Source organism: Numida meleagris, chromosome Z (assembly GCF_002078875.1).
Source record: "Numida meleagris isolate 19003 breed g44 Domestic line chromosome Z, NumMel1.0, whole genome shotgun sequence".
Classification (NCBI taxonomy): domain Eukaryota; kingdom Metazoa; phylum Chordata; class Aves; order Galliformes; family Numididae; genus Numida; species Numida meleagris.
This window is the reverse complement of record NC_034438.1, coordinates 32,855,414-32,883,049: the sequence shown is the minus strand read 5'-3', so window position 1 is coordinate 32,883,049 and position 27,636 is coordinate 32,855,414. Positions and strand designations below refer to the sequence as shown.

At 38.3% G+C, this 27,636-nt stretch overlaps 1 protein-coding gene across 4 annotated transcripts in view; it reads left to right on the top strand.

Moving 5' to 3' along the window:
- Window positions 1-27,636, top strand: part of BNC2 (basonuclin 2) — a 358,913-nt gene that overhangs the window by 238,209 nt on the left and 93,068 nt on the right. For all 4 annotated transcript variants that reach the window (XM_021380521.1, XM_021380520.1, XM_021380522.1 and 1 more), the window contains exon 4: window positions 606-841. In XM_021380521.1, coding sequence (XP_021236196.1) covers window positions 606-841 — 236 coding nt within the window. The remainder of the gene's footprint in view (window positions 1-605; window positions 842-27,636) is intronic.

Below are 27,636 nucleotides of genomic sequence, written 5' to 3'. Positions count from 1 at the left end.
ATAGTGTGTAATGTCATTTACAGTTCTGTAATGTTTAACTTCATAAGGGGTAAAGAGTTACCTGCATCCTGCAAACCTCCTCTCCCCTCATCTCAAAATTAGTCATGTCTCAGTGAATAATATGAAATTCACACTAAATAATTAAACAAACCAATGTGTGATCCTTAGTAGCTGAATCGCGTAGCAGTGAATTCATGGTAACTCATAGGGCTAAGTTTTTAACTTGTTTAAAAGGCTGCAGGATGTACTTGTTTTCTTTTCTACTCCGAAAGTCTCAGGTCTTTAATGGTCCCAGTCAATTCTGTGCAGCTCCAGTCCTGGTCTTCAGTTAATCATTAATTTTTCATAATTTATTATAAAATGATGAGTAACATAGTCTCTGAGACTCAGCTGAATACCATTCTGCTCTATGGTTAAAAGTTAATTAATGCCGCTTGGAAGTTGGGACTGTTTTGGAGTGTGTCTGTGGTAAAGAATCATCCAGGTGAATGTTTCTATAGAAAATGAGCACATCTACTAAATCTGATGTGATTAGATAATTCTTTGGGATTATTTTCTTGCTTTTCTGTTATCTCTTCCCTTATACTTAATCCCTTTTCTTTCAGCCTTGGACAAGCTTAGTACTCAGCACCTCTACCACCCAACCCAAGTAGAGATTGTGCAGTCCAATGTTGTGTTTGACATCAGCAGCCTGATGCTTTACGGTACCCAGGCTGTGCCTGTGAGACTGAAGATACTACTTGACCGACTCTTCAGTGTACTGAAGCAAGAGGAGGTGCTGCATATTCTACATGGCTTAGGCTGGACACTTCGAGACTACGTTCGAGGCTACATCCTTCAGGTAGGAAATAAAATAAAGCTTGTTTACAAACCCATTTAACTGACATTTTTTACACAGAAATACTGACTGTGCGCCCAAAGGACTAGAAAAATATTAAGCAAATTTAGTGTGCTGTGTTGAAGACTAACAATGATTTTGGCAAACTAAAGAATTTGATTTTTACCTAAGCTAAAAAAATGCAGTCTCTGTTGAACTGTAATGTGCATTCATACTTGCGTAGGCTTATTGTAGGAAATACCTTGAATACTGCAAATACTGAGGTTAGCTAACTGCAAGCCTGACTTGGTCATCTAAGGCAACTGGCATATTTTGAAGGGCTACTGTTCAATTTAAGAAAGCAAGATCATAATCAGCAACTATTTCTTTATTTTTTCTTTCCTTCTCTAGCATAATACCAAGTAAGAGGTAGTTGAAATGAGGGTGATGATCATGGTTTTGTTGAGCAGTGTCCCTAAAATATAAGCTATCAACAGGAAAATACTATTTATAAGCTAATTTTTTAAAAGGTAGCTTTAAATAATGTTTTACATGTGGACCGGTTAAAGTCAATTATGGAAACAAAACTCAAAATTTTAAGGACACAAAAGGGGGCAAGCTTACATTATGAATATGGCCAGGGATATCTGTAGTTGCTTATCTGAAAAATCATATTGTCGTTTGGATTCAGAAGTGAATTATAACATTTTTTGAGACTATTTTACTGAGAATGTAATACTACATATTTCTGAGTGCTCTTAATTACTACTGACTGTGTGATCTCTGCATCTTCTAGAAGTCATCCAGTTATTGACGTAAACGCATGTGAAAGACTAAAAATTCTAGTTTCTGATTAATTCTTTACTTTCTTAGACAATGAAAGTTTGCTTGGCATTTTACAGAAAATATGGGAATTTTTATTCCCAAACTGAGGAATTCTGACTGTATTTTTTAATTCCTCTTCAATTTCCTGTCTTTTGTGTGAAAGAAATAAATTAGCCTTACCTAGATGTATAGGAACTTTAATATTCTGTGTTTTTGAGTATTTTCTTAAATGTTCTATAGATAGATTTTTCAGGAAAGTGTTCTGAATTGTAGAACAGTTGTAAAGAAAGAGCAATAAAAAGGCTATTATAATTGAAATGAGATCCTGTTATTAAGACATATACAGAAGTGGAGTTCTTTAATGTTTTAGAAACAGTTCTGTTTTATAAAAGCTAACTGTTACGCATTTGTACATTATAAATGTATATTTTTTATTCTGTTGCCAGAATAGGACTTAGATGTAAGTATATACATGTGATATTTATACAGGTACAGATAGATATCTGTAGGTGGTTGTATGATGTATATACATGGATATGTATACGTGTATGTTTTGTAAGATATATTAGTTTGGATAGATATATGATGGATATTTAAACAGATTATGGCACGGTGTGCATATTGCATCATATTTAGTTTCCAAAATTCTGAATGCTGCTTATCGAAATGGATGAAGAAATATGATTTGCAAAGGAATTTGTGTTAAAAAAGGCATCAGTTCTAGGACATAACATTAGAAAATTACTAGTTTACTAAATGCAATGAGTAATTAGGGATAACATATTATAATTGTAGAAATTCGTGTCCCTTTCAGGTAAGAAGACTGAAATAAGTAGTTTTCTTGATTTAAAAATTATAGAATCAGACCCATATTGATTTTTTTTAATTATCTGTTGTAATTATCTTAATGTATGCAAGAATGGCTTATAATATAATTATGGAGAGGTTTATACAGTCAGTCTGTGACCTATGCATCTGAGTGGTGTAAAGGCCTGTAGTACGCTGTTAGGCCAGAGTTCAGCTTAACTGGTTAAAACTCAGTCACAGCATAGCCCTCAAGGTATGAATTTCAGCATTACTGCATTCGGCAACAATATATTGGTTATTATGTCAGTTAAAGGAGAACACCTATCAATGGAATTAAAAGGCAGCAGTTAATCTTACCACATATTGAGCTGGTTAGCTCGTGGCTGTGGATTGTGTTAGTGGGCAGATGAAGACCTACTATAGCCGCAGTTGAACCTGCCTGTTAAGGTTAACTATCTAATTTTGCAGAATCATGGAAGTGGTTGGGTGATGGGAAGGGACCTGTTAAGTTCATCTAGTGCACCCTGCTCAGTCAGAGTCACCCAGAGCTGCTTGCCCAGGACCATACCCTGACAGCTTTTGGAGATCTTCAGAGATGGGGAGTCCACAACTTCTCTGGGAAAAAATGCATTTTGTTTGCAGTAAAGCTGGGAAGCTCAATATACCACAAAGAAATGGAATCTGCTCCTTTTAACATACAGTGAGAAAAATCTTAGGAAAATAACCAAATCTCTGATAACCAAGAAGTCTTCCTGAAAAAATAGTTCTGTTGAACTATCTGATTTAGCCTCTTGTGAGGCTTGATATGCCAAAGACATAGCGGGTTATTGTTGGCTGCCATGCAGTCAGTTCAGGGAAATCTGACGCAGTCTAGAAGAATAGTTCTTTTAACTTTTCTGTGCAAACCTGTGTATGTTGTGATCAAATACATTAAAACGCTGGTAAATTCACCATGCTTTCATACCTATTTATTGTTTGTCAAATACATATATAGATATGTATATGCACACTAAGGAAAAGGTTTTCATTTGCTATAATACTGTAGTTACAGAAATATAAGGTGGTAGATTTTTTTGTCTAATCAAAGAGAAATGATACCTTAAAGTTATAATGAAAGAAATACTTGATATAACTGTTTGGCACAAAAGAGAAAGTTAAGTTTGTAGTTTTGGGAGCATGTGCTCTGACATATAGACTATTCTTGGAACATAAAGACTTTGTATCCTAAGATGCTTCTGCAAGAGCTAAGAGAAGTAGCAGAATATTTAATCCTGGTTCCAGTGTTCACCAATCAACCATAGTACTAAAAAAAATTACAAAACTGGCACAGAACCAGAATTTCATTCCATGTGAAGATCTGAGACATCAATCTGTACAGAATTTGCCCTGAATCATAATGGGAGTATTAAAACAATATGATATTTTCCTTGAACTGAAAATTTGGAGGAAGAGATATAAGAAATCTTAGGGTTGACGTGTTTACTCAAAAATACTTATTTTAGTATTACCAGCTATTTATTTATTTTTCTCTCCAGAAGCCATAATGAAACCTTTATTCCCACCAGAAAAGATACCTGCTCTCAGGAACTTCCAAGAAAAACTCACAGTTTGCTCCAGTCTAGAAAACAAAAGAAATCCCATGCCTCTCTCTAGTTGTATATTAGTGCTGCAAGGTGGGTGGGATTATTTGTACTCTTGCTTTGAATAATAGTGTTTCTAAATAGCAAATTAAAAAGCAGTTTGGGCAGAGAAAAATGCAGTATTTATTGCTTCATTCAGTAGATGTATTAATGGACTGCAGGAAGTGAAGGAACCCTGAAGCCAGCAGAGGTAATGTGATACATACACTGCCTTTCACATTTGGACAGAGTCACAACCTTGCCAGTAATGGCTGAAAGACATTAAGACCTGGCATGTTTTCACTGGACTCTCACCAGACCTAATGAACAGATGAACAGACCTAGTTAACAGATACCTATCTCTGAAACATCATTAAGTGACAATTGGGTCAGCAGTCTCATCAGATGGGTGGTAGGATTAATATCTTAGTGGAGGAAATTTTATCTCACTTGTAGAAGTGCACTCCCAGCCATTCAAAAAAAAAAAAAAAAATTTCAGGGGGAATCATTCTGGACTGTGGGCGTGTAGACCACTGCAGTTTGTAAGCTTATTTATCTGTTATCTATATTTAGGAAGTAAGTTGGTGTATTTGGTGCAAACCTGTAAGTGGATCTGAAAGTTTTCTCTCTGGAATCAGCCAACACAACAGTTGTCTTTGCATGACAGGAAATTATTCTGTCAGCAACATTCGCTGCTTTGGGTCATATTCAGCACCTGCTACTTAGAGATGTGATTAGTAACTCGATTGATTTTGGTGAGGTTACTTTTGCTGTAAAGAAAACACTATCGCGAGTAGGTCTCCAGCTCTGGTTTGGTTCCAGCTGAGCTGAGTGAAGATGTAACCCTGCCAGCTGTTCTCCTCTGCTCCCCACTGGAGAATTCTTCACCCTTCCCATTTTCTAGTGTAACTACATATGTAATCACTCCGTAACCCGGTTCTCTCTAAACGAGCCAGCTTAGAAAAATCCCCCTGCCAAGCATATGCAAGTTAACTCTGATTATTCTGAGAGGTAAGGGTTAGAACAATGATGCCACTAGCAATTAATAGCTGGGGCATTTGACTTTTAGCTGCAGACAACAGGACATGTGACCACAACATACAGCCTATAAACTGACCCTGTGGAAGTACTGATTCAATGTTTTAAGTAACAACACTCTTTCAACTCTCTCATGATCAAGTAGTTGTATTCCCTTTGTGTGAAAGAGAGAAATACATACTATCTCTGCAGTAAAAGGTGGGAAGAAGAGGCACAGAATATTTAAGCAACCAGTTTATTGAAGAAAAATCTCACTTTTACCATCATTCCTCTGAAAAAAATTATAAACAGTAGCCCACAGGCAACATCTTGGCTGCTAGACTCTCTGTTGCTGCTCAGTCATGAGAAATAAAAAATTTCCTTCCCTATGTGCCCCCACCTACCTCCACCCCAAAAAGAAATGTACGAAAAAGCTGGAAAACCATGAATATGATATTGGTCCAAAAGGTGACATAGTTTAAAAATTCTGTTTGCTGGACACTGCTTGAACCATTAATCCTAAAAATTAAGGTCTTAGAACCGTAGAGTCATAGAATGGTTTGCATTGGATGAGACCTTGAATACCAGCCAGTTTCAATCCCCCTGCCATGGGCAGGGCTGCCGCCCACTAGATTAGGCTGCCCATATGCTTAATAATATTGTTCTTCATTCCTTTTCTCTTCTTTCCCAAGTAATCCCTTAGCACCTCATCCCTTCTAAGCAGGTGGAATATTAACCACAAGCACAGATGAAAATTGTTTTACTGTTCTTAAAATTAAATATTGCCCACTGTTGACTTCTCTTTGGAAGATTTTAGAAAAGTGTGGATTCTGTTGATTTCTCACCTCTTTTAAAGACTTTCTCTTTGCTCTCTTGTTTGTACTCATTTTTCTCCTTTTAAGATGTTTGAACTTTTTGCTACAGAGCCCAAGTGCAAGGTCTATTTAATTAAAGAGCTTGTCAAACAGTCTCTGTAGCTAAAACTTAAGGAACATCACAGAAGAAAACAAACAAACAGCAGGTCTGAAGGTAACAGCTTTTCCAAGCTAGTCAAGTGGTGTCAGGTCACTGTAGTGATGAGAGGATACTTCCAGTTCAATGTAGGAGGGCTGCTCTGAAAGTAATGCCTCCTATTTTATTATAGTGGCCCACAATGTCAGAGGCAGATGCTGGTGGTATGGCAGTAGAGGTTGAACCTTCCCACCAATATTCCATTACATTTTGTTGCCATGTGACATGACAGATGGCAGCAGAGGGGCACTCTGACAGAATGGTGTCTGACGCAGAAGTGCATCTGAAGCAAAGGTGTGGAATCGAAGTTCTCCATGCAAAAAAAAGGCACCCATTGACATTCACCAATGCTTGCTGAATATTTTTGGAGACCGAACAGTGGATGCTGGCACAGTGAGGCAATGGGTGGTGCCTTTCTGTGGTGGCAACAGGGGGTCACCTCTGTTCATTCAGATTTTTATGTGTGCAGCACAAAGGCTCTTGTTCTTGGCTGGCAAAAATTCATAGTTAACGGTGGTGACTATATTGAAAAATGGTGTTTTGTAGCAGAGAATTTGCTCTGTCACATAGTGTTATTGTGCTCTTTGTATCTGTTGTAGTTTCTATGTAAATAAATTGAAGGCATTACTTTCAGGGTGACCTACATGATCTCTTCTCTATAATCACAATTCATGTGAAGTTTCTGTCAGGCTTTTTCTACCAGGTTACATCAGTTCATTTACTGCTTTTTTTTCCTTTCATAATGAGAACATCTATAAGTTGATTGCAGGCTATATTGTTTGTGATAGAGAAAACAGAAAAAGTAGCAATGAAATTATTAGATACGTGAAAAAATGAAGTTTGCACTTGCAACCCAAAAACATTTTATGACAATGAGCAGCATCAATATAATAAAAATGGCTTCTGTATCTGAAGGTTGTGCATTTATTGAATTAATATCTGTTCTCATTCCTCATTAGTCTGTCAACCTCTTAATACTTCTAATTTGTTTAGTTGCTACCACTGGAGAATTTTCAAGCATTTTACAAAGCAGTCACTTTAACTTAGTCTTTCTGTGTTTCTATAAATATTGTGTGCTTTATGTTGTTAGTGAAACATATGCAGACAAAGCTTAAGAAACATTTTTGGTAATATGTACATCAAATTCAGAGTTGGAACCAATCTATTTAATGTGTAAGCTAGTAATTTCTATAGCTGCCACACTTGTTTCATTACTTGATAGTAGAGTTACCCTTCTTTTGTAGCATTATTTTTTTTTCAGTTTTGTTAGATATGTTGTTATCTTACATTTTCTTTCCCCCTTGTAATTGTTGGTAATGCTCACATACATTCTTTTGTTCCAACATAATTTTTCAGTAGTGGCCTCTGAGCATCTCCAAGCATTTATCCAGGCTTCCAATCTCCCAGTATAGATGGGGTTTTTCAGTGTTTCAGTATTTCTTTCCATTCCAACTTCTGGTTTTTTTCCTCCCATCCCTTTCTGCTTTTTCTCTTTTCTTCTCCTTTTCTTTTCTTTTCTTCTCCTTTTCTCTTCTTTTTCCTTTCCTTTCCTTTCCTTTCCTTTCCTTTCCTTTCCTTTCCTTTCCTTTCCTTTCCTTTCCTTTCCTTTCCTTTCCTTTCCTTTCCTTNCCTTTCCTTTCCTTTCCTTTCCTTTCCTTTCCTTTCCTTTCCTTTCCTTTCCTTTCCTTTCCTTTCCTTTCCTTTCCTTTCCTTTCCTTTCCTTTCCCTTTTTTTTGTTGCTTGCCTTCCCTCCTTCAGCCTCACCTCAGTTTCACAAAGAGATGAAAAGGATCTGTTTGATGACTGCTGAGCCACAGGGAAGCATTGTTGTGTATGGGCAAAGCAGTGTCACTTTTTCAACTGTGTGAAGTGCTTTCAGATTTTCTGTGTATCTGCATTAACTTGCCTAACATCTCCCTGCTGCTTTTGATGACTTACCTCTAGTAGTAACACTACCAAGCACACTAGTGCTACATGACTCTATTTATCATGAGCGTTAGCTCTTGGACTGGGAAAAAATAAAAGTAAAGGCCAAAGAGTTTGATGGCTGTTTTGAATGCCACCAGGGCAAGTTACATGACAACAGATGTCTCAGTAACATGCAAAGATCATTTGGATTTCCATAATATGTGTGACTGGAGAGCTGTGCTATTGCTGCGCTGTGTCTTGCATCTTGTATGGGTAATGAAGCAGAGGGCTCCGTAACCCCTGATGATCAACAACAGTATACACAATGCTAGTTCTTAATGACTACTATGAAATAGTCAAGCCTTTATAACCATAGCACTTCACATAACGCAGAAATGCAAAGATGGCCTTTTTAATAGCAAACATTTTTGGCTATCGAAGATCAAAAAGAGCTGTGTTTCTCTGACCTGTGATGCTTGCTGTTTTTTCAGCACCGAGCTGAGAAGCAGTGGTCCACAGTGGTCACAGTGGTACAGACTGTTGTAGTTTCACACAGCTGGGCACAACTACAGATACAAAGTGGGGAAATGGCTGTTACTGAAAGTCTGTCAGGCGTATGCCAGGACCATGTGTGCTTTCTTTTTAAAATGGAGCTGAAAAGCTCTTCACCTGCCAAGGCTTGAGTTCATGGTCCTGTGTTTCTCTTCTGATAGTTGATGAAAAAACACTAAAGCAGAGTGGGGGATGAAGGAGGTGGGAGGAATAGTTCACTCCCTGGGCTGGTTTAGGTGTGAGTGATGCCATCAAGCACTGCGGGAGAAACAGAGCCCTGAACTTAGGTCTTGGCAGGTAAGCCAAGAAGGAAACTATTTCCAGCTTTCTTGCTTCAGAATGTGTTTGAATTTGTATTAACTATTTATGATCACAGAAGGTTTTCAGTGAAATACATATATATACACATTCATAAACACTATCTGTATTTATGTTACTAATAAATCATGTATATGCATGTGCATGTGTTTGTGTGACTCTGTGACTCTTTGTCTCCCTTTTTCAGACTGATTCACTATGGGTGAAAGGCTTTCCTCCTAGACTGGATAATCACTTTTCTTGCAGATGATTGCCTTGTTGAATCTTTCTTCAGAATATATCCTGCACTACGCAAAGAAATATGGCCGTCAAATTAAGGACGGGATCCTGGGATTACTTTCCATCTCAATTTTCTTGTAATAAATGAAATGTTATAAAATAGTGAAAACAAAAGGATATAAAGCTGTTGATCAAAGGGATATGTGTATGTTTTGGGGACTTGGGGGAGGGAAGGAATGAGTTGGGCCAGGAATCCAAGAAACTAACATCATTCTTTAGAAATACAGCTCAAAGATTAGAACTTCTGCTATATTAAGAGTGCCCTGTCCACCAAGGACCTTGGGTTGAATTCACGTCATAGCCATGGAGGTGATAAGGTCATGATATTACCCATTCAGTTATACATCACTGGAGATTACCTCAATTAGAAAATACAGAGTATAGACCATGGCACTTTAATGGATTTAAGATTTTTCGCACTTCAGACACTTCTAGGTCTGAGTTTAGGGGTGGTTTTGATTGTCTGTGTATCAGCACTGGTGTGGGGCACTCATGACATTTAGGCCCACAGACACTTAGAAATCTGGAAGGACCACAGAGAATCAAACTTGTCATCTGTCCAGCATCGGTTGATTTACTGCTTTTCTTCAAGTCCAAGGGATCTCGAGGGGACTTCTTCCCTTGCAGCACTGATCTTCCCATGAGGTACTAGTGCCTGTCCTGAGCAATAAGAAAGAATAACAGTGAAGAGTGATTGGTTCTTATTAGGAGGGGTAAATGTCATTAGCACTTACTGTTGCCTTCTAGGCAGTCAGAGCACAGACAGATAACCCCCTTTTACTATCAATGTATATTTTGAATCTAATGAAGATGAAATCATATATTTTAATTAAGAAATTTACTTTCCTGTACTGAAAAATCGTCTGTGAATTGGATGTCATTTTGTACCATGTCCTAGAATTTTGAATACTTAACTTGAAGCCAGGAAACATGCATTATTCGACTGGCTCTAATATATTAACTTGCTGCACGAGTCCTTTGTGCTTCAGCTTGATTTCCCTCCTCCCCCATGGCTTTTACAAAATGTTCTAATCATCCCAATTAATACTTGAATGTTGTTAATTAATGTTTATGAAGTGCTTTGAGATCCTCTAATGAAATAGAATGTGTAATTAGTATTGTTCTTTAGTCAAATTCTGAAATATCACCACCACTAGAACAATAGTTTCATTAAATAATATTTTAAATATTGTTTTTAGCAAATGTAAGAGGAAGAATTTGTTACATATTTCACCTTTTATAGCAGAGGAAAAGTATGTCTGTTTGTATCTGGTGTTGCTTTAAATCCATGATGAATCTTGCATGGGCTTTAGAAGGGTCAGAATTGCACCCTGAAGTCTTACATTCCTTCTTCTTAAAAGGATGTGGAAATCTGTGTCACTAACCAACAGTTATCCTGCAAAGCAGGAAATCACATACAGAACAGGTAGAATTCTAGGACTTCTGGTCCTGTGTACAGCAGCTTGCTGGGTTTTAAGTGTATGTATATAGCGTGCCTTGTGACATATATGTGATAATAGAGTTTACATCATTGCATTTTTATCTGTAGAGTGTGAATGCTGGACATCTTTAACCTGTGTTCAAGTTGACAGACGGGATAAAGGAAATGAACCTACTCATCAGGTTACTTCCAACTCTCAGAGTAGTTGGAGATAGTGGGGACGATGCCTGGGCAACTTAACTCTGTTCAGCTGATTCAGTACCTGAGTGAATCTTCTGTGCCTAGTGACTTCAGAAGATTGTAGTCCATGTAAAAGTTTGAGATTATTTTAATATGAAACAGTTTACTAGCCTCAAAGATTTTAAGCTTATAAATTCAGATGCTGTATAGTGTGAGATTGATTTAAAAGATTAGTTTTAATAAAATTTAGTTTTTGTTTCCTTGTTATACTGGAGAATGTTAGGTTTGTGTTTTCAAGCTGCTTTTTCACAATTTTGGAACCTACAATTAAAAAAAATACAATGAAAAGTGAAAACTCTTTTTGATGGAAACTAAAATCAGCACAAGAACTCCAGGAAACAGATACAGTAAGTAAATCACCTTTTAATATCCAGAGAACTTTTTAAAAACTGCAAGAATTGGCTATTCTGATGTAGTATTCCTGAATACTAAAGAAAATATTAAATAATTTTACTACTGATGATTCGGTCACTTCTCATATGTGACCTGGTTTCCTTTTGATAGGAGTGTTTCAAAAAATGCCAAGGGATGAAAAACAAAGCTGTCCTCTCTGATTTTTTGACTCAGAGAGATGTGAGGTACTGGATATACCTCCTAGAGACCCATGACATCCATGTTCTGCCAGAATTTAAGGCAGATAAATGTTTCTTCATAGAAGGGTTATGGGATAGAAAAAAGTATGAAGAATGATGAGAAATTAGCAATGCCTGTAGTAGACTGCTAACAGAATTTGTCATGAAGTTTCTGAGAAGCATAGGTGTTGGCAGATGTACAGATCTATTTTGGGACAGCTGAGCAGCAGAGGAGATGTGGTCAAGAGACAACAGATGTTGTGGCATGCATGTCCTCCCTGCACTGGTCACTTCTAGCTTTCATTTGCAAGCTTGAGGAGCCTGTGTTCCACAAATCAAATACAGCTAGCAACTTGATTTCATATGATACATTTCAAATGTCTCCTGAAAGAGTAAATTTTTTGTAATGCCTATATGTATATATCCTCAGAGCCGGGTACTTGGTGTGTTTTGAACTGAACAGCCCTGTAGCTTTGTATGTATTCCAATTTGCTAATCTTATTACTATGTAATAGCGCATTATTGTTGTATGTGTTGTTTATACAATATTCAAATTGCAGGCCGAGGGCAGGGCAGTGGGGGCAGTGTTGAATGTGGCAGTTGAAGGAATTCAGCTGTATTGAAGAGCTAAATCAATCGTTGGGTCAATTTTATCAATTTTTCTTGGGCCTGGAAACAATGTGACATGAGTATCTTGAGCTTTACACTTTCATCAGTCAAAGAAATTTAAAAATACCAAGCATCTGCGTTTAGTTTTTATTTATTTATTTATCTATTTGGAGAGTAGTAAACTATGGGACCAAAAAGATCAGTGGAAATATAGTACATTAGCATGAACCTGCTTGTTATGTCAATGTAAAGATTTGTTTGGAGCAAGATAAATATATCAATGAAATTGAAAGTTTTATGGACTTTGAAGTACTTGTGAGAATTTAAATGTCAAACCAGTTTTAGGTGCTTCAGAAGTGCTTCCAACTGTGAATCTGAAATGAAAGTATAGATGTACTTCTCAGGCCTGAATAACAGCTTCACTAACAAAGTATGAGTTTCTGATATTAGTTACACCTGACATCAGATATGTATCTGTAGAGCTTCCCCCTGCTGCAAGGCTGCTTTACATTGTAGTACTCTGTGACTGGAAGTCTCCTACAAAGGTACTCAGATTCACTTCCTCTGAGTGCTCACCCTCAGTTCATACAAGATTATTGTGCTGGAATTTCAGCAGCCTTTGCAGCATACAAAAGACCATGTGTTGTTTTTTTAAAATAGTTATTTGAAGGGACAGGACTTATGTGACAGTGATCTGTATAACTATTATCAGCTCTGTTTGAGAGACAGGAAGAAGGTGCTGCAGAAGTGTGAAGCCTCAGCAAGCTTTGTGTACATGTCCAGCTAGTGGAGACAGACACTGGGAGTTCCTACACTGAGGGAAAAGCAGCACTTACCAGTTACGGGTCCTGATTCCGCAAAGTGTATAAGCACCTACCCAACTTTAAACATTTCATATCTTCAACGTCAACAAGGATCTACTCACATGTTTAGCATTAGGAATATGCTTGTATATTTTTCTGGATTAAGGCCTCAATGACTGTATGTCAGATTAGTCAAATAGGATGTGAAACAGTTCCTTTCCTGTAAGTAAGCGTTGCCCTTGGTTTGAAAAGGAATGAATAGAAGGTTGTGAGAACTCCATGATAAAGAATGTGCCAGTTGAAGATCTTTCCAAAGATCTTTGTTTTATTGTTAATTGTTTTCAGAGGATAGACTCTACCTTCTCTCTGTGCAGTGTTTAGTACATCTCACAAAGCCAGGCCAGAATCCAGAATCATTTGTGGCAGTTTTTGCACATTGGTGCTCCCTAATGAAGCCAATTTTTATCATGAGGGCCCAAGTCCTTTTTGTCACATCCTTAAAGGCCTGAGATTGACTAAAGGAAGTTCATCACTTCTTTGTGCCAGATTGGTGCTCTCTTTTCTGTCCCGCTCCCGGAAGGAATTTTTGGGGGCAAGTGGAAAAAAAATCAACATTAAGCATAAGGGCTGCCTTTCCATCTCCTCCTCCTTGTCTGTGGATCAGGTCCATTGAACTGACTGGATCCCTGGTGCCTTTCTCTTCTAGCCACCCTATAGCACAGTGAGTGCAGGCTTTAACCTTTGTGCTGAGCTGAGTACATAGTAGGTAGAGCTCATGAGATGAGTTTCTGTTCATTTTGAAATGTGTGGGCATCATTTACCAAGTAAATATCCTCTGTGAAAAAGAGGTTTGGAAAAGCGGTTCTAGTACTTGCTAATACATGACTGACTGAGATGGTGTGAAGAGCACAGTACAGCTAAGAATCAAACACAGGTATGGGAAGAACCCTTACATGTTACAGTTCCAGCAAATTTTGGCATATTTAGAAATCACCTCTTCCTTCCTAGCATCCTAGCCATTTATTGCCATTAGCAGTATGTCATTTGTGTCAACAAGGAAGTTATAATGAATCCCTAAAAATCAAACAGTACTGTATTTTTTTGGAGGAAAACAGAGGATTTCTGCTTTATTAGATGGACTCTGTGTGAGGAGTTTTAAAGAATATCATATTGGATAGAACAAATGTTTTGTATAGTCCTTGGAGTATTAATTCTGACTTAGTTAGATGGTAAATAATGTTATAAAGCAAATACACTTATAGTTTACACCATATGTTTTAGAGTATTGTTGTACCTCTTTTGTTTGTTTCTGCTAGAAGGTATCTGACTCTTTTTATGTCCACAAGTTTCTAAAATTAAATTTGAGTTTTACCTTTTGAGCATATAGCAACAGGCACTGATGTGTCTATGCAAACTTGACTGCCCAAATCTGCACTTCCAAGTTCACAGACCTATCCCTGGAGAAATTTTACAAAAATTGACATTTCAGTTTTCATCTATGAGTACAGGAAAGGAAGTTGTTGTTTAGAGACAGACTCTGATATTTATTTTAGTAGTGCCTTACTTAGGAAGCAATATAACCCCTTGTGCTAGTCTTACTGATTTTGACTGCTCTACTATGTTAAAGGACCACAAAAATAAACACCAAAACCCATGAAATTCTTTTTTACTTTTCTTCTCCTTTATCAAAAGCTGCTGTGGAAATGTATTTTTGTAACAGGATGGGAAAGGCTCAGAAACAGTTTCTTTCAGGATGATGTTCACATTATGAAAACATTTATGAAATCCTAGTTTACTTATTTTTTCCTGCTTCTCTTAGAGCAGGATTGTACAGGAGAAATAGATTTGAATGATTTTTGCCCAGGCCGCTTTTAATATACTCAGTAGTGAAGTGCTTCATTCCTTTGGGAAAAAACGGGTAACTATATTATTGTAGATATAGTAAGAATATTATATTATAAGCTTAACAATGTGGCTTTCAAACTTGGGAGGGGACTGAAGATAGAAAAAATTAGCTCAACAATCGAAATATATTATTTCTCATATCAAAAGAAAACTTCTTCGAAAACATTTCCTTTGCTTATTATATTTTCCCCCCGTTTATTCTTGTCAGTACAGGACACATTCAGCATCTGTTCTCTTGCAAAAGCCCTCAGGAAAAATTAAAAAGCTGTTCTTGCAAATTCATCATTATTATTAAGAACTGTAATTTACCTCATGGTTATCTCAGCCCTTCTCTAGCTCTTATCTACACTCTGTGATGACATTGCCTTCTTGAGCAAGGCATCATTCCAGCCTCGTCTCATCTCTCCCACCTTAATTTGTAGCGATGCGTTGCAGTTTGGTGACAGGCATTTGTTCGTGCTTGAATAACCCAAGATTTGAACTCTACAGTTTGTGGCATCCATGTAATGCTTAGCAGTGGGTACAGCTGTTAACTATTCGCTTATAAATAATCTTTTTCCCCTCTCAACCTGTCTCCCAGGTAGTGTACCTGTCACCATTAATAACTCATCGGCAGCTCCCCAGTGATTTGGCCCATCACTTGTCATTCACAGTGGAGTGCTGCTCTGGCCTGCTATTGAAGCTCACACAAGCTCCTTTAGCTGTTCACTCATCCCAGCAGCTGCGCTGTTTCATGTTCCTGACTTGTGGGAAATTGTGCAGATGGGTTCTACAGTTAGGCGCCTGAACTGTCCCTTGTCATCTCTGGCTGTGCACTGAGTCTTGTCTTTGGGCACCATAACACTGTCTGCTTCAGACAGTGAGAGGTGTTGCAATTTGTTTTAAGTCAGCTCTCACCTGGCCGCACTGATTTCACTGCAAGTTTACCCCTGGAGTTTGTTTGGGTCAGCATATGTAACAATTATGTGCACGCATTTATTTAATACTGAATAGTTTGCCTTACTGTTTATTTTTACTGTGCTAGTAGCCTCACTGCTGCACATAATCCAGAAAGCAGAACAAAAAGGTAATTGAGACTCTGTATGAAGCACCTATTTGAGCGTAGAAAGGGGAGGAAAAGATAAAAGTAACTTACTTTAGTTGCCACCTTATTATAAAAATTAACTCCATTACTGTGGTAACAGAATAGTTGTCCCTTCTCTTTGAGGGTGCTATTTCTCCTTTCCTAGAGAGCCCCGATTGGGTTATTTATGGTTACCTGCTTCTTTTGCCCAGTAAAAACTTACTGTAAGTAAGTGTGGTGCATTGTGTGGATAGGAAATACTTCAGTGTCAAGGCAAATAAAGAGGCAGGTCTCATGAACAAAGACAGTGCTTTTGAAAAGTGAAATGATACACAGATATCTCTGTAGCTGCAAGGTTAATACAGTTTGTGCTCTACCTATTTCCTACGCAGAAACTGTGGCAAAGTCGCTGCATTTAACAACTACTTTTACATGCATTAGTAGAGATGGTACTTTTTGGTTTGAACACTGAACTTGAATTAATCACTAATTTAAAGTTTTTTCTGAGGCTACTTCTACCAAGTTAGTGAAAATCAGATCAGAAATTAAGGAAAATCAGAGCTTTCTGCAGGAATGTATCGTGAGGAGGGCACTGCTGGGAGAAAATGCCTGTGCTGAGTTTGTTTGGATAATGAGTTACAGGTATCTCCCAAGAGGCAGAAATTCTATACGAAAAGGCACAAAGATTAAACAGTCCCTCCAAACTTTGCAAAACTCTGAACCACTGATCATATGGAAGTATGTTGTAAATGAACATATGCTACTGATTCCTAACAAGAATGTTCTACCTTGTATGTTTAAGGCTTTTCCTCTGGGCTGCAGGGTGAGTAGTACTGTCCTGTAAGGCACAGTGAGTTAGCAAAAGTATCTTGCCCAAAGTAACACTTCAGTGGTCTGCACCAGCAGCAGAATATTTGACCTCTAATTCTGGGATTGTGTGATAGTAGTTACCTAGCTAACCAGCTTGCTGACTTCATAGGATTGGGTACAACTCTTGTCAAAGTAACCAGGAGAGATCCCACTGCAGGCAGAGAATCAGTGTAAGAGCTATGCACCACTTCAGACTTTACCTGAGGATGCAATGCAGACTATGTCAAGGTGATGCTGGCCCCCTATGGGAGTTCAACCCTGGGAAAGAACTGGCATAGATCTTCACTTTGGGCATCAGTGTGCTGGACTGCTCCATTCTCATGGGGCTGCTGGTTGGAAGCTCTTCTTTTTGTTGAAATAAAAGCTTCTTCATCACAATTAATTATTAAGTGTTCCAGGGCTCTATTATATATTTATATGTTCTTGAGAGCTCTTCTCTTACACTCTCCCTCTCTCTCTCTGGTGTTATTATGTCGTTCTGATAGCTGTTCACTCGCTTCATTGCACTCTGTCAGTTTGTGGTCCTCTCACCCAAACAAGAGGACATTGTATTGCAGAGAGGATCACAAGAGACCAACAAAGATTGGAGGCATTGTGAGTTAGTGCAAGACTGCTCTATTTTTAATTCTAATAAAAGCAAGTTCTATATCGATTTGGGATAATTAGATACAACTTCACTTTTAGAATGCTTTTACCTTAGTGTGGAGTAGCTATCCAGTGTGTTTCATGGATCTGTTTGGGTACAGAATGCTTTCCTACTTGATGGTTCCAGCTGTTTTCTGCAAGGAGAAAATTATCTGTCCCCAAGTTTGCATGTATTTTCTTTTCTGCTTTCCTTTCTGTCATGCCTTTCTATTTTCTTACCACTCTGTTGGTGTGAACAGTTGCTCTTAAGGAAATCTTTGAATGCGCACACACATGCATGCGCACCTTGACTTATGCTGTCCTCTACGTCTTCAGCAGTTGCTCTCAAAAAGCTCTCAGGCAGCAACACTCAGGCAGTAATGCATGTTGCCGGTTTGTTTCACCACTCTCTCTTCGGCTTAAAGAACTTACTTTCTGCTGGACACGGTGGGGTTAAAAAAAAGTTAGTGGTTTGGCACTTTCCAGCTGCTTCTCAGGATAATATAAAGTGCCTGTGGATCAGGTCCAAACCAGTGGATGTTAAGAGAAGGAGAAAAAAAAGTTAGCTGAAGAGCAACATTCTTGTGTGACTTCGTTACCTTCTGTCGTGTTAAAAAAAAAAAAAAAAAAAAAATTGTTTTGCTTTACAGTTTTAAACACTCAAAAAAAGTTAGAAGCACCAAATGACCTCCAGGCCTGTTGGCTCTCCAGACTCAGTTTATCAAGTCTCCTCCGCCTTTTTCCCTGTAAAAATCCAAAGTGAAGTGTGAAAAGCATCAGAAAGTCTCATTTGTGCCAGTGCAGCCTTTTAGTCGCTTGCCAGCACCTTCATCTCTTCATATGTTTCTAGCTAAGGTCTAACATGGAACAAAAACCCGACAGCAATAGAGACCAGATGCCGGTATTTCTTCTCTGTCACTTGGCTGCTGAGCAGATGGAATTTATATCAATCGGGCATGCTAGGAGGAAGAGGCCGTGGCAGCCAACATGTGGAACTGGGGCTGAGTGACATTTTTGCTAATGTTTTGTCCTTGTAGAACATTATGCTTCCTCTTTGCTTATGAGCTGTGGTTTTCCTGACTCAGACGAGGTTCCAAGCCCAGCTGGAATGGTTGTCCCCCCACCGCCCCCCTTTCGAGGGAGTGCTGGGAGCGATGGAGGAGTAGTGGGGCCCTGCACAATGGAGCTCTTTATTAAAATACCTGACATCTGCATGCAATGCACCCAAATCATCTTAGCTGAGCGTAGGAATTCACTGGGCATTACCAGTCGCTTTTTGTCTGTTTTTGTATGCTAGTTTGATTTATATAATGAGTGAATGCCTCTGGCAAAAGAGTACCTTGAACATGTTATTGGACAGGAGCAATTTCCAAGAGGTATTGTCATAGATGGTCTCAGAATAAGAGTATTAAAAGCAAAACACAGCCTTTTTCTTTCTGTTTTCAATCACCTCTTGGAAAAGAAAAAAAAAGCTAAAAAGCTAAACCTTGAGAAAACTTCATAAAGCATAAAGTACTACAGTTCCTTCTTGATGAGGCCATTCTGCAAGCAAGGATCATGTGTGGTAGAAGCCTTAGAATACGCACAAGGCGAGGTGATATCAAGATTACCTACCTATGAAAAGTAACCATCAATTTCCCAATGAGGCTGCCAAAATCAGCAAGGAAATAAAACAAGCGGAGGTAGTTAATTTCAAAAGTAAGAGAAAAAATACTGTTTTGTGGAAGGAGTGTCACAGTGATGCGTTTCTGATGCAGTTCTGAAACCGTTACTCATCCGCACGAACAGCAGTGTGATGAGTAAACAGAGGGCTTCTTGTGGGTGAGGAGCTGCACAGATCTGACTTCAGCATGAGGAATTTATGCGTGTGCCCAAATTAAATGATTAATAATCACTTGTGTTATTACATTTAAATCAAGCTTAGCGGTATATGATATAAAACATATAAAAGGGCTTGAGTACTTTAATGTGATGGAATTGGTTGCTCTCTTTAATGGGGGAGTGGGGCAGGAAAGATGAGTTTTTTGGTCCCCAAAGACTTCAGTTTGACCTGCATGTCTCATCCTTAACCAGGCAGTCTCCCTTCGTCTGAGAATGCCTTTGTAGCCTGTCAATTTCTCTCCTGGTTTGTCTGGAGGGGTCCCTGGGGAGATGGTGCAAGGTGTTACTTCCTCTGTCATGTTGTGAGTGAGCTGTCTGAACACAGAATTGAGCCAGTTCAGCAACGAAGGGCTGAGTGCATTCACAGACCACAGCCCCTTAAGTGTTACAAAGCATTTGCTACCCGGTTAAACTGCTATCTAGTGTTGGAGCTTTGCACAGCTCTCGTGTGCTGCATGTTGGCCCGGCCAGTTCCAAGGAACCCAAAGCACTCAGCAAGTCAGGTCAGGCAACAAGTCAGTGCCATGTACATTCGAGGGGAATGTGAATCATGGTCTCTCAGTATTCTAAAGCAGCAGGCCATATTTAATAGCACAGCACTAAAGCAACATGTAAGCATTAGGTGAAAGTGTAACATGAACTGAATTTCAGTGCAGAGCAATGCAACAGTTGGAGGCCGCCTGCCTTTTAGGTCCAGTCATGTAAGCTCAGTCTTATTCCAGTGTAAGCAAGAGTAGCCCCTTCTAGAGCCAAATATTTTTTCATTTTCTTCTCTTACCTGGAAGTGCTCTTATCTTGGTCAAATTGAGGTCAAAATACATTTTTTACTTCCTCAAAGTACATCTGTTTGTGACTGGGAAAGCATTTGGCTTTTTTTCTGTTCTCTCATCCAGTCATTTAAATCTCATCTGTAAAATGAAGATGAAGGAAATCTATTAGACAACTCTCCTATGCTTCTCACTGGAGGGATGCTTGTGATAAGTAATGTTTCTGTAATGTTTTTGTCATGTTTCAGTAAAAATTCCTTGGGGTAAAGTTATATTCATGTGAAAACCATACTCACAATTAGACTGATTTCTAACTGGTTTCACCTCTGATATTGTAGAACAGTGTAAGAAGAGGGGAAAAGAGGGAGTTATCACAGGTAATAGGCTTTGCCTGTAAGTTTAGAATTATTCATAGTGAGAGTGCTATAGAGGACCATACTGGCTCTGATTTTCCTTTGAAGGATTGGATGTGTATCTTGACTCCCACCTTCTCAACCCTCGGATATACAGAGGTAAACAAATGAGCTTTGTACGTGCCATTACAGTAAAATCCATAATTCTCCATGAGGCCTGAGGAAACAGGATTTTCCGAATTTTTAAATCTTTTTTTTTTTTTTTGCTCAAAGTAAAATCCATTAACGTGTTTGTGAGAGTACATGAGTAACAGTTATCTGGTACTGATTTTAATTCTTGCTGGTTGAAAATAAGAGATTGGTATGCATGGATGCCACTTCCTCTCATCATTTTAGGTGTCATTAGGGCTGCAGATCTTGACTACTATTTAATTGTATTATGCTTACACACAGTGTAAGAGAAAAAAATTGCCATATGGGGATATATAAATTGCTGATGTTTCACAACCTGGCTGAGCTAGCCTCTCCTTTACACACACACACAAACACACACAACACTGTAGAACAGTACATAAACTTAATAAATCTAAGTCTTATCTGAATCTGCAACATTTGGTGGAATTGCAGGGAAAGCTGTCAACGCAAAAAGCCTGTGAAACCTCACTAGGTTTGGAATACAGCTTCCAGATTTTCCAGCCGTGACATGGTAGTTCAATTTACGCTCATTCTTGAGCTCTGTGTTTTGTATACAGTATGTCACTTCTCTGCTTTAATTGTGTCAGGACAGCTATGATCAATTTGAGCTACAGTTACATATAGTGCATTTTAACATAAAGGTAATGAAATTACACAGTCATCTTTAGTTTTCCTCTTCAGGAAAAGATGCTAGTGTCGTTTCTGATTCTGAGGGACTGAAGCTGATCTGCTTATCCGGGAAACAAAGACCACAGTAATAAATCTGTGGGTAGTGTGAAATCATGAAAAAAAAGACATTTTAAAAGAATATCCAGAAGGGCAAAGAATATGCCTGAGTACCCCCCAAAACGACAATTTTTAGTTGCTCCTGTGCCAGCTGTTGGTGTTACACGTATAAATGCTAGGTTTTGAATGTGAAAAGAAGAGTAAAATTTGAAGTTACCTTTTCAGATGTGATTTTCAAAGCTAGTTCCAAAATTTTCTTTGCATCTCAAGCAAATAAACCTCAGCTCAGACAGTATGTCTAGTATGTCATTTTCTTCATATAGCCTTGAGAAGGACTTCATTATTAATTGTAATGCTTCCTTGCTTTGAATAATGAAAACAAGATTAGACTGTACACGGCAGTAAGATTTTTTGAATCAGGCTCTTTATCAGTGTTAGCATATGACTAAAGGATGGCACAGAAGAAGGAGACAACAGCATATATATGTGTGGACTGCGTAACAGTCTTCTAAGATTTTTAGGAAATTTTATCTGTAACCTTTCTTGACTAGAAAGAAATCAATACAAGAATAAAGTATTGTTTTTCTATGCATAAATCCAGAAGTATGAAAATAAATACAATTATTTTAAATATCCAATTTCAAATTGGATATTTGATTGCCATGTATGCAGCATAGGGGAAGATACTTAAGGTGAGAAATAGCAAGCTTTTTGCACCGGATTCACAATTCTCTTTGTAACCTCTTAGAGTTAAAAAAAAATAAAAAAACATGCTCACAGAGTTGAATATTTAACAGAATTTTGTGGCAGAGGACTGGAAAATACAGAGGAGCTCTTGTGTTTACCAGGCCACCCCGAAAGGCAAGAGGGCATAAGACACTTATAAACAGTGGCAGAGCACAAGCAATGTTGTCTTTGAAAAGTTTTCATTTTTCCCTTGAATCAGCTACAGTCTCTTGCTTAAGGTCACCACAGTTTGCAATCTTTGGCAGAAGGCTTCTTCCATTTTTGGTAGTGGCAGTCTGAATTTTTTTGGAAATGTTTTCTTCTCAAGCTGCCATTATCTTCCAAACCTGTTTCGTGTTATCATTGTCAGATGCTTCTTCCCTGAGTTTCTCAGAACAAAATGTGGTGTTTTCCTGGGATTGGGCTGTGATGTTTTTTTTTAAGCTTGGAATTGAGAGTCATATGGTTATGATTTGAGAATGTGAAGCCTGATTATTTTTTTTAAGCAGTACCTTTCTCTCTGGGCAGTGAACTCACTGCAGAAACATCAAAGGGAATGTGTGCTGCTGGATCAAGGTGATTTTTTTTCTCAACCACATCATTGCCAGCTGTGGTGTTTATGATTAGAGGCAGGCGTTCCAGACACCTCTGAGTCCTTGCTAAGCGTCAGATCTTTAACGGGATCCATCCCAGCTGAGTGACACTAAACAGACAGCCAGGGGGAGTTGGTGGGGTAGAGCAATAGAGGAGGGGGGTCTTTGGTACTCAGTGCACTCACCAGCCAAGCTTATAACAAACTCTGTTAATGCTAGGCTTTAGGCTGCCTAGAGGCCCTGCATTATGCCTTTCAGGACTGCTTTCATTAGCGGAGGGGATGACTAGAGCCCACCAAATGCTGTCATTGATCCTCTCACACTGAGTGCATGGATGTGCAGCACTCAGGTCACAGCCTACTCAGCTTTGAAGCGGCTCCGTTTCACACTTCTGACAGCCACTGCCAACATGCAGGAGCTGACACAATTCCCTCTCCGATCTGATTCTCTGCTCTGTGCAGCTAACTACACTGAATTCCCCAAGGATGATTCCTCCACTAGAAATATTAACACTTGTTTACTAGCCCTGTTGACATAAGAATTCTGAAAAAAGCTAGTGATTCTAATAGCAGCGCTCCATCTGATGCATTTGTATTTTTGCTGCTTTTCTTGCTGCCTACATTTGGAGAATGTTTTAACTGTGTCAGTGCTAATTTTTTTTCCTAAGAAGAAAATAGGTTGTGCCATCTTCCTCAGAATGAAAATTAGAAACTGAGATTGCATCCAGAGTACTCACAGTGTTACAGAATGTTTGCTTTTAATTGGAACTTTGCAGAGGTAAAAAAAAGTTTCAAATTCAGCAGAGAAGTCAATTGGCTTGTATTTGAAGCGATGGCATGGAAGTACCAATTGTATATGACACTTCAGAGGCCATCCAGAATAAAGGTCACATAATAAAGGTGTGAGTTAGAGCAAAACCCAAATGGAGAATGTAAATTAATTAAACATCACTGTTAAAGAACAGCACATTGTGCTGAAAGGCTGGATCTTTTCCACCGCCATTGCAGCAGATCTTAAGAATTACCCTTAAAGAATGGTTTAAAAAAATTCTGGTGATCGAAGATCTTGTTTCCAACCATATGTCGATTTTACATTTCACCGTGTTTCAACATTCCTGAGCTTGTGCTGAAGCAGTGGATGTTAAAATTCATCCAGAGGAACTGAATTACTCTGTGGCCAATAATAGTAAATACTGCTCAAGTTTGGGCATCTCAGTGTAAGGATTTCTTGGTTTTGTTTTGAGTCATAATAAACAATAGTAGTTGTTTCAGTGTGGCAGGAAGAGTTCCTGAAATCAATCAAGTTCCATTAATGTAAAATTAGTACAAGATGAGAATCAAGCTGATTTGGCGTCATGGTGAGGGAGACAGGCTTTGAGGACATCTTTGTGTTTCAGTTTCTCCTAATAGTGGCAAATGAGCCTCAAAAAAGTTGAATGCTTCAGTTTGGAAAAAAGTTTCCTGCAGTGTCTGGAATTGAAGCTTTTCAGGTTTTTTTTTTTTAAATCTTTATCACCAGTGCTTTTTGGACATTCTGGAGTGGTTCTTCAATAGTCATTTTTAGCAGAAATTTTCCTTTTCATATAAGTAATTATGTATGCATCAGGGAGTCTTACAATGTTACATCCCCAGGAACAGGTCCAGTGTCGTGACCTGCTGAAATCATACTCTCCTTCTCTTTGGTATAGCGAAGGTTGCAATGACTCTCCAAAATAAAAGAGCCTGAAGAGTAGAGATACCGTAGATAATCTTGTGTGGTGGTAAAGGCGTGCATGTGGGATGAATCAGTAACTTAAGATTTGGGACGCCCACTCATGAGTGGATGTCCAAGCCTGCTGAATTTCTCTGTCTTCTCAGTTAATGTCTTGTGTGTATTTTGTAAAAACAGCATGCTTGACTATTAACAACAGTCTCCTGACATGTCATAGGTTCTCAGAACCTTCTGTAAGGTTCTTCCACTTGCTTTCTCTAAAGCTCTCTTTCTTTACCTGCCTAAACCTTTCCCAATTACTGCCTTTCTGCCAATCTTTGTAAGCTACTTGTGCCGTGCACTCCTGTTTGTATATTCGCCAGTACTCTTTCCAATGCGTTTCTGAAAAGCCCTAATTAGACATGTTCATCCACTCCCTGCCCCATACCTCAGGAGAAGTAGACTTTTTTTTTTGTCCCCGAGAGGCTGTGTAGGGTCACAAATCTACCAGGAAAATCCTGCATTGTTTATGCAGCCTATGAAGCTGTGAATTCTGTCCTATAAGAAGGTGTTCAAATAATTCCTGTTTTTTTTACAGCCAAAGCTAACCATATTTAACTGACATCAAGAACAGACTTCCATGTAAAAATCAAACAAGTAATAATATTTTCCCAGTAATTTCTGAGTGCAAAATAAAATGAAGTTGTGTCTTTATGCATAAACAGTGTTTATTACAAACAGACTGTATTTCACCTGAGGTTTTTGCTTCTGCAAAAGAGGAAGAAGGATGGAGTAGGAGAGAAGTACTGGATAGTGTTCTTGCCTGAGAAAGTGAAAGGAAGTTTAATCAGTTCTTGAACTTTTTTGGTAAATAAGTAACATAAATAAATAACATCTATCCCCATTTGTCTTTGTAGCTAGAGTAATAGAGGGAAATCTATGAAAATATGGCCTAAGAAAGCAGGAGTTTAGAAGAATCATTAAGGTTCCTACTCTACATGAAAATAAGGTTCCTGTTCTACCAGATAAATGTATTTCCCAATAATTCAAAGAGAATTTGAGGTGACCATGTTTGAGAAACAAGAAGATGATGAATTTTTCTTAGGAAAAAAAGCAGATGGAAAGGAATTACTATAAAATGTTGAAGATGAAGGAATTTTGCATCAGGAAAATTTTTTGTTAGCAGAAGAGTGTTTTTAAAAGGCTGATGAGGAACCTTCATGTTTGTAAATCCCATTAAATTCCTAGCTTTTAAGTGTTCTAATTATCTTATTTTCAGAGATAATCAAACATGCAAGAAGACAAAGAGAATAGGCAAAGACTTTGGAAAGCTACTTATGTTGATGCCTGAAAAAGCATGTTTAACACTGGCATAAATATCACAAACATGCATACAAGTATCCCCTTGTGTTAAAATTTCATACACTAAATTCGTTGGATTCAATAGCATACAGGCTGATTGGAGGTGCCATAAATAACACTGGAGAAGGAACCACAGGCAATACTTTGAAGTTTCTTGGAAAGAAAATTTGTTTGAGCTGGTAATGGCAATTTCTTGAAATTTTTTGTTCTTCTTCATACTTCAGATTAAACCTCCAGCTTATCCTCCGTTGTCATTTATAGACAGCTTGTGCTGTATGTATCATGCACAGCACAATTAAATGATATTCAAGTTGCAAGATAAAGAACTCAGCAGCCAGGAAATGCTGTAGCTGAGATTGCATGTTGACTTTAATTCACTGCCACTTATGTACATACATGGTATGTTTCTTGATTCCATGAGCAAATAAATGGTGGTGAGGTGAGTTCTTTTGTTTGTTTGTTTTTGTTATTTTTGTTTGTTTTTCTGTTTGTTTGGGTGGGTTTTTTTCTGTTTTGTTTTTGTTTTGTTTTGATTTGATTGTTTTTCCAGCAGGGGCTACTCAGTATTTATTTTGCCCTTACTGCCTAGAGAATGATTCCAGGGATTCTTCTGCTTCCTAATATAAATCCTGCTCCTGCAGTGAAAGTACTGGTTTACTTTTCTGTGGTACTCACTGAAAGAGGTAGCAGCTGTTTTCCAAAACACTGATGAAATCTTCTTCCCTACTTCCTCACAAAGGAGCGGTTTTTTTTTCCACTTTGTAAGATGCTGAAAAGAATCTTACAAGGTATCTTATAAAAGTTAAACATTTTTATCACTTCTTTTGGCATTTCTTTTGCCAGATTTTCAAGAAGTAAAGCATCATGCAAGATTTAGTTGTTTCAGAGTTTGTTTTGATGTCAGTTGTGAACATTTAATGTTCCTTCCCATCTCATTCTAAAGGGTGCAGTTCAGTCTGCCTGACTCTGTAGATAAACGTGATAGTTGTTCCATACGGGCTCTATCACACAGAGTTCTTGTCCTGTCATGGGAAGGAAAGTGAGTCCTTCCTTGATGAGCATTCTCTCATCATACAGCAGATTTATACAAAGATAATTTGAGTCATGATCTAGAAATGCTACATTCTCTGTACCAACTTGAGCAGGAGTCTAGCCCACCAAGTTCTTTATGCTCTATGTATTAGGAGAGATGAATTCCACTCTAAATATCTCATCTTGATCCCAGAAAGTGATGTTACGTGGAAGTACTTACCTGAATCACAGAAAAAGGAGCAGACTCACCAGGAGCAACCTGAAGTTCCATGAAAGGCTTAGAAGGGGTGAAATGCTAGGAATGAGTGTTTGACTATGCTGGATTAACATCCCCTTAATAGAGATACTGCCTTTTTTAAAGGAAGAGGCACAGGAAATTCTTTTCCTTACCATCTGTTTGTTAAGCAGGAATCTTCCAAGCCAAGGATGTAGATTTTTTTCCTTTAGAGCTTAATTGTTGTCCTTTCTCTGTCATCTTCTCCTTTAGCTTATTCATTTTGCAAACCATACACTATATCTCCAATGGAATTTACCGCTCACACTACTAGACTCCTTTTCCAGTGTTATTGTCTCCCTGTCAATCATGTCAGTCTGACTCTTGGTCTCTGTATTTGCAAGGAGTCTTTTCTCTTTTCTCTTGTGTATCTGTAAGTTCCTCTTCTTGGCTATTAGAAGGAGCAACTGAAGAGAACTGCCTCTTTAATCCCAGTCACCTTAGGCTAGTGCACCTTCAATTCAGATTAAAACTTTAGGGAATTTATCTCTGGAGCTCTAGAGTGTAGCTGCAAAGCATCTGCAGACAGGCTTATATCCCACCTTGACAATATTACAGCTGCTTTCTGCAAGTGGCACAAAGAACTTCAGACAGTCATGAGAAGTCAGTTAACAGTTGATTTTGAGCATTTTGCTACTGCTAATCAGCCTAGTGGCTTGGGCAAGAAGCTTGGCACAAACAGGCTTAAAGAAGGTGAATGAAACAAATGCTTATCCGAAGATTACAAGACCTTTATTTTGTGATCACTTTCAAAGTTA